Below are 15,728 nucleotides of genomic sequence, written 5' to 3' on the forward strand. Positions count from 1 at the left end.
CTTCTTCTACAGCAAACTATAGTTACATGGAAATGACCTTTTGTTAGAGACCTTGGGACTATGACTCTAGTCCAATACTTTATGATAGGAACCAATATCTTGTTGTTCCCTTCAGTGGCCATGGTGAGAAGCTGCTTCATCACGTCCTTTTGTGACTGAGCCATTCAGCTGCCTTTTATCCTCTAGCCTGGCTCTTGCGCCTATCAAGAGACTGTTTTACAAGTAGGCTACCACTATCCACCCTTATGGGACAGGATTTGGTGATTAAGAACAGGTACACATCTCAATTGTAAGGCTCCCTTTCCCTGATGGGAAAAATGAAAAACAAACAAAAAGAACAACATTTTGTCTCAGCTAGGTTGTGCAGTTGCAGTGAGATCCCTAGCAAGAAGCCAGTCTGTGGTATTGATTTTGACAATGAGATGTAGGATGAAATGAATTCTGAGAATGAGACAAAGATATTTATGTCAGATGTTTATGAATGTGTTTCAGCAAAAAAACATAGTTAGTTTGGGGATTATTTGGTCATATTTAATTTTTTTTTACTAATAAACATGCCCAATGTGGGTAAGATTAAACATTTTGCTTTGTTGTAGGGATAAGTTTACTTTAATTTTGAATGAAATAAAAAATAGAGCATATATTTTCTCACACTATCATTCTCAGAAAAAGATTGCTCACTGTTATTTAAAGCCAAACCTTCTTATTTGTATTCCTTAAAATTTTAGAAATTTCATGCGTGTGTATGTGTGTGTGTTCATGTGATGAATGCATGGCACAAAAAACATGTTAGAAGTTAGAGTATACATGTGTGGAAGACTGAGGACAACTTCCGGTGTTAGTTCTGGCCCTCTACAGTGTGTTTGAGACGTGTATCCTTGTCACTGATCACCAGTTTAGCGGGCCCGTGGGTCTCGAGACTCTCCCTCCCATCTTGCCTCTGGAGTCCTGGAATGCTCTTGCACTGGCTTTACATGGGTTCTGGTTATTCAAGCAAAGGTCTTGTGCAGGAAACACATTTATTTGCAGAGCAATCTCTCTAGCCCCTGAAATTTATTTTCATTTTAGGTTTGAATTCCTGACTCTAGATTTTTTTTTTTCCCCCTCAGGCTGATCTCAAAGTCATGAAATAGATGAGGACTGAGGATGACCTTGAACTTCTGATTCCTCTGCTTCCATCTCCCAAGTCCTGGGATTACATATGTGAGCCATGATGCCTAGTTTTAGGAAGTACTGAGGAACTCAGGCCTTTGTGCCTGCTAGACAAGAAATTTACTAGCTGAGTCACATCTCTACTCCAGATTTATAAAATGAAACAAACAAACCCCCAAACTCTGCAATATAGGATAAGTTCTGTAGACTTTCTAGATATTAAATAACATTTTTTGAGACAGATTCTCAATGTAGCTCTGGCTGGGACTGGTACTCACTGTATAGACCAGGCTGGCCTCGAACTCATGAAAGTCTGCCCCCATGTGACTCTAGAGTGGTTGATTTAAATACATGCACCTGTACAACCAACACCCCAATTAATAAGACAGATCACTTTATTGTGATGAATTTGCATACAAAAATATCACACAGCTAGATCAAGGTAACCAACCACTCAAATACTTACCCGGCCCCACCCAGGCTCTATTCTGTTGTGAAATTCCGTACAGTTAGGACGGCCCGTCTGAAGCAGTGGAGCTTCACTTGGGCTTTGTGCTTTCCTTGTCTTGTTTATAGTTTTATTTGCTTATCCAACACAAAAAGAAAGCTATGACGGAGTTGAAACTAGAAAAACAATGAGCCTTATATCTTTTTAAATGACTCATGTCATGTGTCTTTTTTTATTTTTTCAGTTTTTCGAGACAGGGTTTCTTTATGTAGCTCTGGCTGTCCTGGAACTCACGCTGTAGGGTAGGCTGGTCTTGAACTCACAGAGGTCCACCTGCCTGTGACTCCTGAGTGCCGGGATTAAAGATGCGTGTCACCACTGCCTGACTCACATGATCTTTTGACTGCATTTCCTTCCTCACTCAATACTACCCTTTCTCAGGCTCCTTTCTAAATGTTATACCGCAGTACATGTACAGATGTTTACATGTATACATGTATGTAGTAGGCTAGGATCCACATATGAGGGCGAGCAGGTGGTGTTTTTCTGTCCGAGTTTGGGTAACCTTGATTAATATTATAGTTTCTATAGTCATCCATTTTACTCCAAATTGCATGATTTCAACTATTATTATAGTTGAATAATATTCTATTTGGTGTACACCCCACAATTTTGTTACCCGTTCTTCAGTTGTTGGACAACTAGATTGGTTCCATTTTCTTGCTATGACAAACAATGGGTGCGAATATCTCTATGGCACACTACGGAGTTCTCAGCGATGTATGCCCAGGAGTGGAATAGCTGTTTTATATGGTAGTTCTGTTTTAAATTTTAAATCTAAACTGATTTCCATAATGGCTGTATTAACTCTTGTGCCCACCAGCAGTGAATCAGTGCTCCCTTTTTGCACACCCTCTCCAACATTTGTTGTCAGATTTCTTGACACTGGGCTAGGGTGTCAAGCCCATTTGGGCTAGGGTAAGGTGGTATCTCAGTGTAGTTTCAATTTGCCCCTAGGGATGCTGGATGCTTTCAAAAATAGTTATTAGGGGCTGGAGCGATAGCTTAGTGGTTAAGAGCATTGGCTGTTCTTCCAGAGGTACCACATGGTGGCTTACAACCATCTCTAGAGGAATCTGATGCCTCTTCTTGTGTAAAGTTGTTTATGCAAATAGAGCACTCCTATACATAAAGAATAGTTATTGGCTCCTTTGTGCTTCTTTTGAAAACTGTCTATAGAATTCATCAGATCATTTATTGATGGCAGTTCTACTTTCTTAGTATTCAACTTCTGCAATTTTTTCTAAATTCTCAATCTTATTCCCTTTCTGAAGTGTAGCTGGTTTAGATTTTCTCCCATTCTGTGTGGGCTGTCGGCTTGCTCTGCTGATAGTGTCCTTTGCTGCACAGAAACTTTTAAACATCATGGAGTTGCAGCTGCTGATACTTGGGGCCATTTCCTGTTCTGTTTAGAGAGTTCTTCTCTACCTGGTGTTTTGTTTGCTTCTAGCAGTTTTGGTTTTTCAAGTTTTAAGTGAAAAGTTTAATTATTAGTTTATAACCATACCGCCTGAATGTGTGCAGTCTCGTCTGGTCCAGATCTTATTTCCCTCATTTGTGAGGGTGTATGAGCCTATGGAATTCTCTACTGCTGTTAGCAGTTACACAATATGATCATTCTGTGGATAATGAACTTCACTTACCAAATCAGCCTTTCAAACATACCATGGGGTTCCTTTTCTCCATCAGAATAAAATGGATTTGTGCTTAGATTTTGAAATATGACCAGAAAAGATCATGATAATTAGGATTACACCAATTTTTATACTATGTATTACCCAAATCTTCCTTTCAATAATCGTTTTATACTGTGGTAGTTACCTTTGTTAGACGGGGAGGCTGAGACTCAAGCCGATCTAGCGATTGTCCACACTGCTTTACAGTGAGCCAGGATAGGACCCTCTACATCTGGCCCTTCTGATCGTCTTCTACATCGACAGGGAAGTTTCTATAAAATCCAGCAGGCAGCTTCCAGCAGGCCTGTGTCCTTAGGACACCGGATGTGCGCGGCAGTTTACAGCTGTCCTGGCGTTCACAATGGCGTCCTACTTTCCCGCCATTGCGTCATGCCTTTATGGAGTTTCTACTCTTCCCTTCTCCCCATCCTTTGTATTCTGCCTCTCACTTCGGTCTCTTTTTCTTCTCTCCCCCTTTCCTCTTCTTCCTTCTCCTTCTTTCCTTTCATATAGTGAGCAGGGTAGGAGTTCCACTTTCTTTCCTGTCTGTTTGAGGACTGTACTTCATTAACCCAGTTTTTCTTTAATATTTTCTGTTTCTCCAAATACTTTTTAACAGTTTTGAATTTGGTAGAGCAGGCAGACTAGAGCCATTGCTTCTGGAATGGGCAAACAACATAGATTCATAGCTCAAAATGAAGTTGCATCTCAGGGTTTTACCTGAGGCTGGAATGTGGTTGCAGTTATCAATATTTGGGAAGATCATCAAGAAGAATGATCATAGACTGAATAATGACAAGGAAGAGGGCCTAGCAGTTGTGATGTACATTAGAATGTAACACTGCATGGGGTTCTGATAAGATATTTTGGATGGTATGAACCCACTAGCATCTATTTTCATGTTCACAAATTCTTAATCAACAAAATAGCTGTTTTATATATACCAGTTAAAAATTTTAAAATATTTATTTTCTGTGTATGAGTGTTTTGCTTCTTATATGTTTGTGCACCAATTTATGCCTGGTTTCTGAGGAGGCCAGGAAGAGTGTGGTGGCCTACAAGTGACTCAGTTTCCATCTGGAGCCTATTCTGACCTATAAGTCCTTTGAGTTCAAGCTTGCTTGTTTCAGTTCCCTTGAGGGCTGTGAGAAAGTTCTGATAAAACCCACGGGAAAGAACTCGTTATCTACTAAGACACAGGCTGGTGAATGCCAGCCGAAGGCGCATACGGATAGAAAAGGAAACTGCTGGCTGCTAGCAGGATTCACACGATAGACAGTGGAGCCTGCCTGTGCTTTCTCCCAAGGACAGTGCAGGAAGGTTGTTAACTGCTTTTGGTCCTGCTGTCTGCTCTGAATCTGTATAAAAGGAAGTTCTGAAAAAAGCTCTGGGCTGTTTGGTGTTGACCAACAGACATCCCAAATCTTTCCCGTGTCTCTGTCTCGTTTCTTTCATCTGCCGTTTCCTCAACCCTCATCCCCCCATACCCACCCCCCGCACCCAGGTTGATTCGTCAGCAGGCTCTGACAGAAGAGGGGAAAAGGGTATCAGGTCCCCTGGACCTGGAGTTACTGATGTTTGTGAGCTACCGTGTGGGTGCTGGGACTCGAACTTGGGTCCTCTGGAAGAGCAGCAAATATTCTTAACTGCACACCTATCTTCTCAACCCCACTGGTTCAAATTTTACTTTGATATTTTATTGTTCATATAATATCTAACTGTATCTTTTCTTTTTCCATATTAGAAGATCACTAGATTCCACATAGGGCCTACATCTTTAACATATATTTATTTTGTTTTCATGTGTGTATGTGGGTGTATATTTGAGCATAAGTGGCCTCAGATGTCAGAGGCCTGAAGTCCTCTGGATTTGTAGGTTTGTGAGCTGCCTGATATGGGTATCAGGAATAGAAATCCTCTCCTCCAGAAGGGATAGAAAGTGCCCTTAACAGCTGAGTCACCTCCCAGCCCTTAACCTTACATCTCTGTCTTCAATTCTTCTATTGATTTCTATCTCCTGATAGTTGGGTGATCCTGCTCAGTCACCTTGGTCACTTGTTGCATATTCTCCATTGTTTGCAAAATGAAACATTTATTATTATAATTGCCTGACCTACTTATAGGCAAATTTTGTTAAAAGTTTAGGTGACTCCAGATACAAAATAGATCAGTTAATTGTAGCAAAATGCAAAGAGCTTAAGTGTTTTGTTTCTTCTGTTTATCATTCTCAGTGCAAGAGAAAATTTATTGACAGAATTCAGCTTAAGAATTTGGATATTCTAGAGGAAACATTTTTAGAAATTTATGTGTGGGGTGTGTGTGTGTGCGTGCACGTGTGTGTGCAAGCGCCCACTCTTATCTGTTCCTACACACGGAGTGACTGGAGGTCAAAGCTGGGTGCATTTCTCTATCACATCTGTGTTTTTGAGGCGGGGTCTCTCACTGAACCCGCAGCTCCGCATTTTCTGATAGACACACTTGCCAATGAGCCTGCAGGAGGTGCATCCCCAGTCCCACGGAAGTTGCAGGTGTGCATATCTGTGCTTGGTTTCTACATGGGTTCTGAGATCCACACTCAGGTCTCCATGCTTATCTGTAGGGTACTTTGCTCACTTGGCCATATCCCCAGCCCTAACTATGTGATTTGTATATATTATGCTTCCCCTGAAATCTTTACAGATACTTTTTAGTCTTAACTCTGATTCTTCAAAAGGCCTCTTGTAAGAATTAAAAGACCATGCATCATCATACAGGATGGAGTGCACAAGCCTTTAAATTCTACTTGTAATCCGCTGGGCGTATTTCCGGCTTTGACCTCTATCATTTTGCACTTCCGGAAGTCCTGGGATACCTGGTGCTGATTTTGTAATAGGCTAAAACAGTTAGCCTAGAACATCACACAGCCACCCTTTTGCTGAATTACACCCATCTTCTTTTGTCCCCTGTCAGGTACGTCTTTTATCTCCTGAGAGATGGCATTTACAGAGTCAATCTCCCTTTGCCGTCTGGCAGGCATACGGAAGCTGTGCGCATCGTGGAGAGTGGCACGCTAAAGGACTTTGCCGTAAAGCCCCAGTCCAAGCGAATCATCTACTTCAATGACACCATGCAAGTCTTCATGTCCACGTTTCTGGACGGCTCTGCTTTCCATCAGGTGCTGCCTTCGGCCCCCCTTAAGGACGTGAAGAGCTTTGCTTGTGAAAACAACGACTTCCTTATTACAGACGGCAAGGCCATTTTCCAGCAGGATTCCATGTCTTTCAATGAGTTCATCGTCGGATGTGACCTGAGTCACATAGAAGAATTTGGCTTTGGTAACTTGGTCATCTTTGGCTCATCCATCCAGTCGTACCCTCTGCCAGGCCATCCACAGGAGCTCTCGGTGCTGTTTGGTTCTCAAGAGGCCCTTGTACAATGGAGGCCTCCTGCTCTCGCCATAGGAGCCAGTGAGTACGCTGTGTGCAGGGTGACTAGTGGCCAGCCGGAAAGGAGAGAAGTCAGCATAGAGATTCAGTTTTGAGAGCCTGCATCAAGTCTTCAGTCAAGGGCAACTACTGAGCTCGAATAGTGTTTTATAGTGTCTTTACAGTTTTCTTGCTTTTATGACTAGCCTTGCAGTAGGATGGTCTTTATATTCCATCAGTAGATCCCAACAGAATAGCCCGCCATTTTTGGACATCTATTATGAGGTATACTGACTATCTAGTTTGAATGGAGTTGAGGCAGGAGGATGACACACTTGGGCTGAGGGGCTTGCATGAGTTTTGGCTATTCCCTGAAGTTCTCTGAGCTTGACTCTCCATCTCTGGGTAGACAGAATACAACACATGTGGTCGGAAGCAAGTTGGCTCTGGAGCTTTTCAGTTAAAAGAAGGGTAAACGATTCCAGTCTGTGGACAGATGTTTTTTAACTCTGAGCTGCTGTGGAAGCAGCTGTAGACCAGATGTAAATGAACAGTTGAAGCTGTGTTCTAGTGTGACTTTTCAAACAAAAGCAGAGAACAGCTTTGCCCCATGAACCGTCTTTCCAAAGCCTTTAATCATCTTCAGGCAGTAAGATTTAGTAAGCTTGGGCAAGTTTTACTGTATGACAAACTGATTATACCTATTTGCTGCATATCTCAAAAATAGCTGAGAACGAGGGCTGGGCTTGTAGCTCAGTTGGTTGAGTGCTTGCCCAGCATGCACCAAGCCCTGAGTTCAATCCCCAGCAATGCTTAAACTAGACGTGGTGATAGACACAGCAGTCTCAGTACTCAAGAGATAGTGGTAGGAGGATTAGAAGTTCAAGGTCACCCTCAGTTAGGTAAGAAGTTGAGGCTAGCCTAGGACACATGAGGATAACCTTCTCTGCCTCTCTCTCACACTCACATTGAGAATAAATTGGCAGGTTCCCCCCAAGTTGAATGGCTTCTGGTAATTACATTGGATATTAATTATTTTTATTAAGAGCCTGGTTATGCCTGGTAGTGTTATAGAGAATTTCTTTTACATGACACAGAGTCTATCATGTAGAAGGAACGACAGTCTTAGCTGGGCATGGTAGCACGTGCTTATAATCTCAGTACTTGAGTGATTAAGGCAGGGAGATTTTAATATTTAAGGCAAGCCTTAAATGTTTCACATGGTGAAATCCCAACTGATTTTTTTCTTTTTTCTTTCTTTTTCTTTTCTTTCCTTTTTCTTTCTTTCTTTTTTTTTTTTTTTAGCTTTACTAGACAGAGTTTCTCTGTGGCGTCTGTCCTGGAACTCATTCTGTAGTCTAGGTTGGCCTCAAACTCATGGAGATCCACCTGCCTCTGTCTCCCAAGTGCTAGGATTAAAGGCGTGCACCACCACTGCCTGGCCAAGTAAAAATGTCTTTAACAGTACACTGTTATGGCTTTACTTGCTGGAAATACAGTCTCCTTTACCAGTGCAGAGCAAGTGGCATGGGGGAAGAATGGGCACTGCTGTCACTTGACTCTGTTAGTCGAGTAAGCATGGCTGCTGATTACTCTACATTTGAGATAGGTTACTGATCAATTTTTCAGAATTCCTTGGTCTGCCCTTGTGGTATCATCCTGGTCAGTGACATCATTTAACCCCTTAGGCCCTTCTGCCTGGCAGAACTGGACTTATGAGGTGCAAGTTTCCACGCAAGACCTTCCTAAAACCACTCGAGTTTTCTCTAACATAAGTGGGACCACGCTGAACGTACCTGAGCTGCAGAGTGCGACACAATACACAGTTTCTGTGAGAGCGAACTCTCCCAAAGGCCCAGGGCCCTGGTCAGAGGCCTCAGTGGGTACCACCCTGGTTCCAGGTAAGAATGCGATCTGGGACTGGGAGGGAGGAGAGCCGTAGCCCGAGTGTCCTGTGAGCACTTACTTCAAATGTTAGAAAGGGATAAGAATGAGCTGTGCTGACCTCTTGAAGGTGAATTTTTAATCTGAGATTAGGGAATTAAATTAATCACCATGGATATTTGTATTTCTTACCTGATACCTTGTATACTTCAAGACATATTTGAAGAAATGTAAATTTTCTTCTTCACTGATTTCTTCTTAGTTTATTAAGACAAAATATCCTCACCTCTGATGGTCTTGGAGAGAGACATTGAGGGGGTCTATGAGTTACACTGAATTTCATCGTCTTGGCTCAAAGCAATAGAAGGACAACAGTGCCCATTATATAGTCATTACCACACCTCCTGCTGGGTTCTCAGAACGATCATAGCAAACAGTAGCTGTGGGCAGGGAGAGCGGCTGTGGTGACAGACCAGCAGCTCCTAACCTGTGGGTTTCGACCCCGTCAAGGTTGAACAACCCTATCACAGGGGTTGCATATCAGACATCCTGCATATCATATATACATTATGAGTCATCACAGTAGCAACTTTACAGTTATGAAGTAGCAACAAAAATAATTTTATGCCTGGGGCTCACCACAATATGAGGAACTGTGTTAAAGGGTCACAGTGTTAGGAAGGTTAAGAGCCACTGTGACAGACTGTGACATGACCCTGAGTGTCTGGCCTGGCACTATTAGACACTGTTTCAGAGGCACATTTGATTTCAAATATTTATATAAAGCTCAGAAGAGCATTTAACAGGATAGATAAGTTTATTAAACCGATGCAATTGCTTATATTATTCTATAATACTTTTCAAAGTGTTGATAGTTTACTTTTTTTTTTTGTAAAAGTATGCATTAGTTGAGCATGTTGGCACATGGGCTTTAATCCCAGCACTTGGGAAGCAGAGGCAAACATATCTCTGTAAATTTGATGCCAGCCTGGTCTACATAGAGAGTTCTAGGTCAACTAGTACTAGATAGTGAGACGCTGCCTTAAGCTAGGCTTTGTGTGAAATTTCTTACTAATTTCTTTTTATTTTATCATGTAGCTACTGAACCACCATTCATCATGGCTGTGAAGGAAGATGGACTTTGGAGCAAACCACTCAGTAGTTTTGGCCCAGGAGAGTTCCTGTCCTCTGACGTAGGAAATGTATCAGGTAGACACACTTTCCCAGGTGTAGGTTCTTACTTGGTGCCTTGCCAGGTGACTTAGGAAAAGGAAAGCACTGAGTTCTTGCTACCAGGGCTACCAAGAAGGGAAAATCCTGTAGGTGCTGTTGTTAGGAAAGTGTCTGCTCTAGGCAGGCATGTTATTTATTACATAAAATGTGAGGTTATGTCCTGTGTCCACTTCAGAAGGGCTTTGATTGAGGCTCATGAGTTTTAATTTATCAGCATTGTCTTTCAATAGCAACCTGTCTTGTTCTGTTAAGACAGCTCTTCTTAAGTGATTTTCCAAGACTTTGAAGTGAGAATGAAGCAAGAAGATTGCTGCTTATTATTTTAAACAGAGTACCGGGAAGCCCTGTTGGCGAGAGACCTGTGAGGCTGAGCCAGGGCACTATTGCTAGAAGTGTTCTTTCTAAAGGGCTGTGACAGAGATCTTCCCCGAAGGTTATCTCTTCTGTATTACCTACTTGTTTTATATTTCATCTTGGTTTTTAAGCTATGACGGCACTTCTACCCAACAAGGGAGCTGGACTAAGAAGGCCAGTGTGGCTCCAGTGGAAAGAGCATGACCTGGAATTGGTGGGAAACTTGGCTCCCTCTCTTTGATCTTTGATGTCTCAGACAGAATAGACAATCTCATGGAATCTAAGAAAATGACAATTCAGTCTGTCATCACTGTTTTAGGAGTTCAGTTAGGAAACAAAGCCCTTGGGACAATGTCAGGCAGATGCTCTGTGTGAATCTGTTCCTCTTCCTGGTTCCAGGAACTGAGATTTGGGACTTACTTTACTGAAATATTCTTTGTGTGTGTGTGTGTGTGTGTGTGTGTGTGTGTGTGTGAGAGAGAGAGAGAGAGAGAGAGAGAGAGAGAGAGAGAGAGAGAGAGAGAGAGAACATCTCACTATGAAGCCTTGGTTGGTCTGGATCTTACTATATAGACGGGGCTGGCCTCAAATGTGTGGACAGCCTCTGCCTCCCAAGTACTGTGATTACAGGCCTGCACCATCACAACCAGCCTTTGCTGAAATGTTTGACAGACCCTAAGTTCTCACAAACAGCTATGTCAATGCTATACTTTACAGGCATCAGTGTGATTGACTCACCCTGTTTCTCTCAGCACACATGAAGATAAGTGCCATTTGTTTGTCTTTGTTTTGAGATATGGATTGGTATAACAACAGCCTCTACTACAGTGACACCAAAGGCAATGTTTATGTGCGGCCCCTGAACGGGATGGATGTCTCAGAGAATTATCACATACCCAGCATTGCAGGAGCTGGCGCTTTGGCCTTTGAATGGCTGGGCCATTTTCTCTATTGGGCTGGGAAGACATATGTGGTAAGTTAGAGCTTGGTGTCTTGGGTGCTCTAAAGTGATGCCTGCCCACTTTGGTGACTTGTATGGCATGGAGCCATTTCTCCAACCATGGTAACTAATATCTTAAGAATAAAAAGTACAGTGTGTAGCATGCAACAGGTACTACATAATTAATGGGAGGAGGGGAGGAGGTAGAAATTTTTAATAAAAAAATAAAGAGAAAAAAGAATTAAAATTAGGGAAATATGTAGTAAAGAGGAGCAAGGAGAAGGCTCGTCCTCTGTGAAGACATGCTTATCCTTGTTAGTCTAAGGAAATCCCCCTTTTTTGGGAGTCAAGGGGATGAAGGGAGTCTTGTACATGCTGGGCAATGTTCTTTCATTGAACTACATTCCCAGCTCCCAGTCAAATACCAAGAATGTCACCAAGCATGTTCATCCCAGTCCAGACACCATCCTAGGGCTATATGGAGCTCTGAGTTAAGGGCAGTCTGGTCTGAGGTCTAGGCCAGACATAGCTATCTAGAGAGACCCTGAAAACGACTAAGGCATTCATGGGTACTTTGACTAAATTTATAATTAGGAATATTGAATGCTTTAACTTTGCTTACTTCTTACAGACATGAAAAGACTTTGAAAGTTCTGAGGCAGGTACTCTATCTGCTATTTTTCAAGGCTTAGGCTTCTACCCAGCAACCCAGCTGTATCTGTAGTTTTCCAAGGCTGAGCCCTTTACCCAGCAACCATAGAGTGCCGATACATATTTGTGGTTGAATGAGTAAATGAACATATAAATGAGTGAAATAACTTAATAACGATTGCAATACACACCCAGAAATAATTATGCCATTTGAAAGTAATTATCTGTAATACTGTTATGTTTTCTAGATCCAAAGGCAGTCTGTGTTGACAGGCCACACAGACATTGTTGCTCACGTGAAGTTGCTGGTGAACGACATGGCTGTGGATTCTGTTGGTGGCTATCTGTATTGGACGACCCTCTACTCGGTTGAGAGCACCAGACTAAATGGAGAAAGTCCTCTTGTACTACAGGCTCAGCCCTGGCTGTCTGGGAAAAAGGTGACAAAATAAGAATTAGGATGTAATTACTTAATGATGCTAAATAGCACTGTTCTATAGCAATGGTAATACTGCCGTTACTTACTGTAGCTGAGGTAGAATCTAACAGCAATGCTGTTAGGGTAAGATCACTGTATGACCAGCATTTCCATAAACCTTATTCTCTGGTCATAACTGATTAATTTCTAAGTTTGAATATAATATGAAGATTTCTGTAGTTTGCCTTGGCAGCTTTTTAATGTTAATTCATGCATATAATGCATTCCGATCACTTCCTCACTCCTGTACTTCCCTCCCTTCCTTATCAATCCCCACTCTTCCTTAGATTTATGACTTTTGGTTTTGCTCTGTGACTGATTTAGTTTAACCAGGACCGTCTGTGTGATGCCTGGATTGGAACTATGCACTGGAGCCAAGGGGGGTTGCCAGTGGATACACAACTGCAGGCAGTGTTCCTTCGCTTTCTGACTCTAGAGTAGCAAATAGCCCAGCAATGAGGGGTAGGGCCCCTGAGCTTCTGCTCCATGCACACCTGACTATTGATGGGAACATTCTTGTGTGGGCTGAGTGTAGGCATCATTAAGGGCAGTGAGTTCATGCATAGCACCCAGAAGATGTCATCTTGCCCCTTCACTCCGTCTTCTGACCCTTAGACTCTTTCCACCTGTATTCTGCAGTGTTACCTGAGCCTTAGAGGAGACTGCATATATGTCTTGTAGAGAGCCAAGCACTCATCAATAACTTATTCTTATCCCATTGGGCATCCACAAGTCTCTACATTGCCATCGCTAAGCAGGAAGAGGCTTCTGTGGTGAAGGTTGAAAGCTGTCTTTGTTTATAGACATGAACAAAAATATTTAGAAGGAAATTTGATGCTCTCTCAATGAAGCTAAACAACTGTACTCATTTCCTTCTCTAGAGCCTGTTCACTCGCCTGATGTGGGTTTGAACTAGGTTTTCAGTACTGGGCATGGGTACTCTCCTGTGCAGTAGCCCTCAAATGCGGTCATAGAGTTGGTTACCCCCTGCGCTCTAGCCGTAGTGCCACTAATGCGTGAGCAGTCATACCTTGCTTGGCATGTTTGTCTTGTAGTTACTAGGCTTCAAATGAGGTAAGACTGTTAATACCTTTTTCCCTAAGCAGCTAGCAGAAAGGCTTCATGGACCATGAAAGCTAGCTCTCAAGGAGAAAGCTTCCAACTTAGTTCCAGCTTGATTTTTCTGCTCACGCAGCCAAGATGTGTGTTATCTTCAGCAACAGGGTCCTGTCCTCTAGGTGTCTGCACCCTAGGTTTTGAGACTCAGTTTCCTCACTGAACCTAGAGTTCATCAATTTGGCTAGGCTGTCTGGTCAGCAAATTCCAGGGATTGACATTTTTTGTTCCCCTAGCACCGATGTTACAGATGCACACTGGCACACCCTGGCTTTTGCATAAAGGCTAGGGATCCAAACTCAGGTCATTATGCTTGTACATCCCGTACATCACCAACTGAATCATCTTTTGCGCTGCCTGGGCAAATCTGTAGAGCTCACCACCTTCCTTTATATCTCTTGTGGATTTATCAAAGTCACAAGCTGCTTCCAATCAGTAGACATAAGAAAACATAGTCACCTAATTGTCTGTAGAAAGACACAATTATTTTTTTTCTCATAGAAGGAAAGGTTTATTTTGAGCATACATCTAAGATAAGAGTACCATCACCATCATGGCAGGGAAGCTGGCGGCAAGCACCAGGCTTGTTGGCATGAACAAATTACACCTCAGACAGCAATCAGAAAACAAAGACCAAACAGAATGATAAAGCTAGGAAAGACAATTATTATATAATGAAGAAAAGAGATACATCTAACATGAATTAATTTATTTTTTTGTATTTGACAAATTCAATTTAGAGCATTAAACTTCAGTTTAGGTCAGACTACACTAGATGTGATGACTGTTACAGACATATATGGGACACTGTCTAGTTAATTTAGACACAGGGCAATGGACAGACACAGAGGATGAGAATGACCACACATAGGATTTACTTATGACTGGACACTTTGTTATATTTGGGCAAAAGACCTGTCGAATCTCTTGTTAAAACAGATAGTTAATGTGTAGTTTAGAAAGCTCTAGAGTATTTTATTACTAATAACTAGACAAAGAGCTGAAACAACTACATCCCAGCATAGGAGGAAGATCCAGGCGCAGAGGTGTGGAGCTGTAACCCAGCACTGGTGGGGGCCACAGAAAGGAGAACTCTGGGGCCTGTTGGTAAGCCAGAGTAGCCAGAGGGTGAGCTCTAGGTGCAGTGAGAGACCCTGTTTGTTGTAATAAGAGCGGCAGGGCTGTGTCCCCGGCACCCAGCCGCCCGCATGGCTAGCTTATGCCCTAAAATAATTACACGGAAACTGTATTCTTTTAATCACTGCCTGGCCCATTAGTTCCAGCCTCTTATTGGCTAGCTCTTACATATTGATCTAACCCATTTCTAATATTCTGTGTAGTACCACGAGCTGGCTTACCAGGAAAGATCTTAACCTGCGTCTGTCTGGAGTGGGAGAATCATGGCGACTCCTGACTCGGCTTCTTTCTCCCAGTATTCTGTCTGTTTACTCCGCCTACCTAATTTTCTGTCCTATCAAAGGGGACAAGGCAGTTTCTTTATTACTTAACCAATGAAACAACAGATAGAAAAATGACCCACCTCCATCATTTCCCCTTTTTCTGTTTAAACAAAAAAGAAAGGCATTCACTTTGACATAGTAAAATTACATATAACAGTTACCAAGCAAGAATTACAGTTACAATATTTATATCTATTTTATCTTTTATCATAACTAAGGAAAACTATAACTATAACTAACCATTCTTCAACTCCATCAAAGACTCCAGAAGGATACAATATTACCTAAGTACACAAGAAATAAGAAACTTCAAACTTTAGAAATGACAGAGACATCTTGCTGCCTCGACAGTCACCCAAAGTTCTTTTGTACCGTTGGGGCATCCATCTTCGGCCTACAGGCCCATAGTATCCAGCAGACATTTTCATGAAGCAGGAAATTCCAAAGACAGTTCAGTCACTTTCTGCTGTGTCCTGCAGAATGTCTCGCAGACTCTTTTATGAGTCAGGAACCCCGAAAAACCATCTCACCTTTAGGCAAGTTCAGCAGTCCTCTTTCAGCGGGTTCTCTGTGTCCAGTTTATGCAATAGTCCAGGCAAGAACAGTTTCCTGCCCAAGTGGCTATCAAACTCCATAAGGATCCTCTTCGATGCCCATCTTCCTCTTGAAGTAGCTTGGTGTTGCCATGAGCAGACGTGTCTCATTGTCATGAAAAACCCTAAGTTATTAAAACATTTAAATGCCATATTCTGCAGTCTTTGAAAGATATGAAGAATGCCTATCTAGCTGAACTATATCTATGCACATCTAGAAAATCTAACTAACATGACTAAAAGCTTGACAATTATTGATGATTATCCATTAACAAACTA

General features: G+C 42.2%; 1 protein-coding gene across 1 annotated transcript in view; it reads left to right on the top strand.

The window, feature by feature from the left end:
- Positions 1-15,728, top strand: part of Ros1 (ROS proto-oncogene 1, receptor tyrosine kinase) — a 133,976-nt gene that overhangs the window by 39,886 nt on the left and 78,362 nt on the right. The window contains exons 13-17 of the mRNA XM_057761983.1: positions 6,286-6,782; positions 8,429-8,641; positions 9,723-9,833; positions 11,006-11,184; positions 12,051-12,242. Coding sequence (XP_057617966.1) covers positions 6,286-6,782; positions 8,429-8,641; positions 9,723-9,833; positions 11,006-11,184; positions 12,051-12,242 — 1,192 coding nt within the window. The remainder of the gene's footprint in view (positions 1-6,285; positions 6,783-8,428; positions 8,642-9,722; positions 9,834-11,005; positions 11,185-12,050; positions 12,243-15,728) is intronic.

Source organism: Chionomys nivalis, chromosome 2 (genome assembly GCF_950005125.1).
Source record: "Chionomys nivalis chromosome 2, mChiNiv1.1, whole genome shotgun sequence".
NCBI classification, from domain to species: Eukaryota; Metazoa; Chordata; class Mammalia; order Rodentia; family Cricetidae; genus Chionomys; species Chionomys nivalis.